This window comes from Pterocles gutturalis, unplaced genomic scaffold, assembly GCF_000699245.1.
Source record: "Pterocles gutturalis isolate BGI_N339 unplaced genomic scaffold, ASM69924v1 scaffold17696, whole genome shotgun sequence".
In the NCBI taxonomy this organism is placed as follows: domain Eukaryota; kingdom Metazoa; phylum Chordata; class Aves; order Pterocliformes; family Pteroclidae; genus Pterocles; species Pterocles gutturalis.
In genome coordinates, this window is record NW_010100747.1 from 25,217 (window position 1) to 27,154 (window position 1,938).

Below are 1,938 nucleotides of genomic sequence, written 5' to 3' on the forward strand. Positions count from 1 at the left end.
TAAGTAGGCCAAATTGCTCTGTGTTGTAAATCGCAGGAGTCACTGGAGTTTAATTTATCCCATCGTATGCTAAAGATCCTGAAATCAAGGCAATTTAAAGGTAAAAAAAGTGCAAATGGGAGAACAGTATTTGGGAAATTTTTGTTTTTGCACTTCTCCGAAGGTACTAGCCCCAAAACATAGCTTTAGCCTGAGCCTTAGAGCAGTTAAATTTTAAAGTCTATATATTTTTTTAGTTTGTTTTAACATTTGCATGGGGGAAGCTTTTCAGAACACATACTACAATAAACCTTGAATTCCAGGTGTTCTAGTGTTCTGGATGACTTTTTATTTCTTTCGGATGAAGATTTGTTTTACAGTTAACTGTCCGTATTTATCTCTCTTTTATTGGTACATATTTTGCACATACTTATGCACCAAATTTTATGTGGCTTTCTGTTCTTTACACAATCATGTATTTTATTTTATTTTTAATCACATAAACATGAGGATTGTATGGGATTTAATTATTCATGTATTGCATGTATCCATTTAGATATATCCAGCATCTTATAGTCAAGTAATACGAAATTATATATGAAATTATTTTACTATAATTTCTTGGTCTCACTTTCATTTACCCAATGGAGGACAAACTGTTCTGCAAATTTTCACCTGTACACAAATGAGCTGCCTTCTGAAAAAATGTGCTTAAGATGTAATGAGTGATGGGAAGATAACACAAGCCAAAGCAGGACAGACCAAAAAAAAAAAAAAAAAAAAAATTAAAATAATCTTTAAAATCTCAGATTATTGATGAAGACCTGCTGGATAACATTCAGATTGCTTATTCATCCTGGTAACTACTTTTTCCTTTTTGTTTATCCATTTCACTTAATGATTTTCTGTGTATTGTTACAGACATCTCAACAGTGAGCATGCGCTGGATGATAGAAGTACAGCCCAATGTAGAGTACAAATGCAGGTTGTACAGCAGTTAGAGCTACAGGTAAAATAAAATTTATTTTAATATTACCTCAGTATTAATCAAATCCAATTCTTGACAGCAATAAAAAATGAGTTCTGCTTTTCCCCCTATGATTGAAAACCAGCTTTCGAAACGTTCTTGTAGTAGTTTTAAAAACCGTCAAAAGAAACTGCAGCTTCATTTCCTCTTTTCTAAACCGTAACTTGCAAAGAAATAGGAAACTTAAACAGGCTGACTGATTGGTAATCCATCAGTACGTATCTAATGCTTTTTATACTCACCCGGGGGGGCGGAGGGGGGTGAGCGGAGTATGGTCCCCTTCCTTTAGAGTTGTTGATACACGGGGGAAATGGTTGATGTTTATTTCAACACGCTGCATGACCTGGCTTGTTCGGTGGTCTCTCATATACTAACACTCTCCATGTATTATTATTATTATTATTATTACTATTATTTTTTGCCATTTGTAGCAAATGAGTTTTTTAAAAGTGCCAAAAGGGGGTAAATTGGAATATATTGAATGTGATGCCAAGGTATGACTTGTTTGTGTAACTGCCTTTCCAAATGCTTTTGAGTCTTTTCTGTCTCCCTGCACCTCGCTGCTCTGGCTGGGCAGCTTTGACAGTGTGTCTGTGTGTAGGCAAGAGGTTAGCAAAGAAGGGGAAATTAAAACAATGTTGTACATTATATAGTTACCAGCTATTGAAAAACCTATTTTGTATGCAAGACAGCAGGGTAGAGATATATGGAAAGCCTTGGGCTAAGTACAGAAGATAATTACATTTGGAATTTTACTGAGTTAAGTCATTTATAGCTTCAAATAGTTGGAGAGAAAAATCAGCAAAAACACACTTAAACTTCTAGTTGTTACTTTTCAAGATAAGCATTTAAAAAAATGCCTTTTATCTTCTTATCTTACAAATTACCCTTTTTCTTTCATAGATATTTTCTAAATTTTACTTTCAGGAACA

At 34.1% G+C, this 1,938-nt stretch overlaps 1 protein-coding gene across 1 annotated transcript in view; it reads left to right on the forward strand.

Annotated features, from left to right (window-relative positions):
* Positions 1-1,938, forward strand: part of LOC104467277 (forkhead box protein P1-like) — a gene marked incomplete at its 5' end in the record, with an annotated part of 27,816 nt that overhangs the window by 24,920 nt on the left and 958 nt on the right. Inside the window, one exon of the mRNA XM_010081007.1 lies at positions 901-988. Within this exon, the coding sequence (XP_010079309.1) occupies positions 901-988 (88 nt within the window). The remainder of the gene's footprint in view (positions 1-900; positions 989-1,938) is intronic.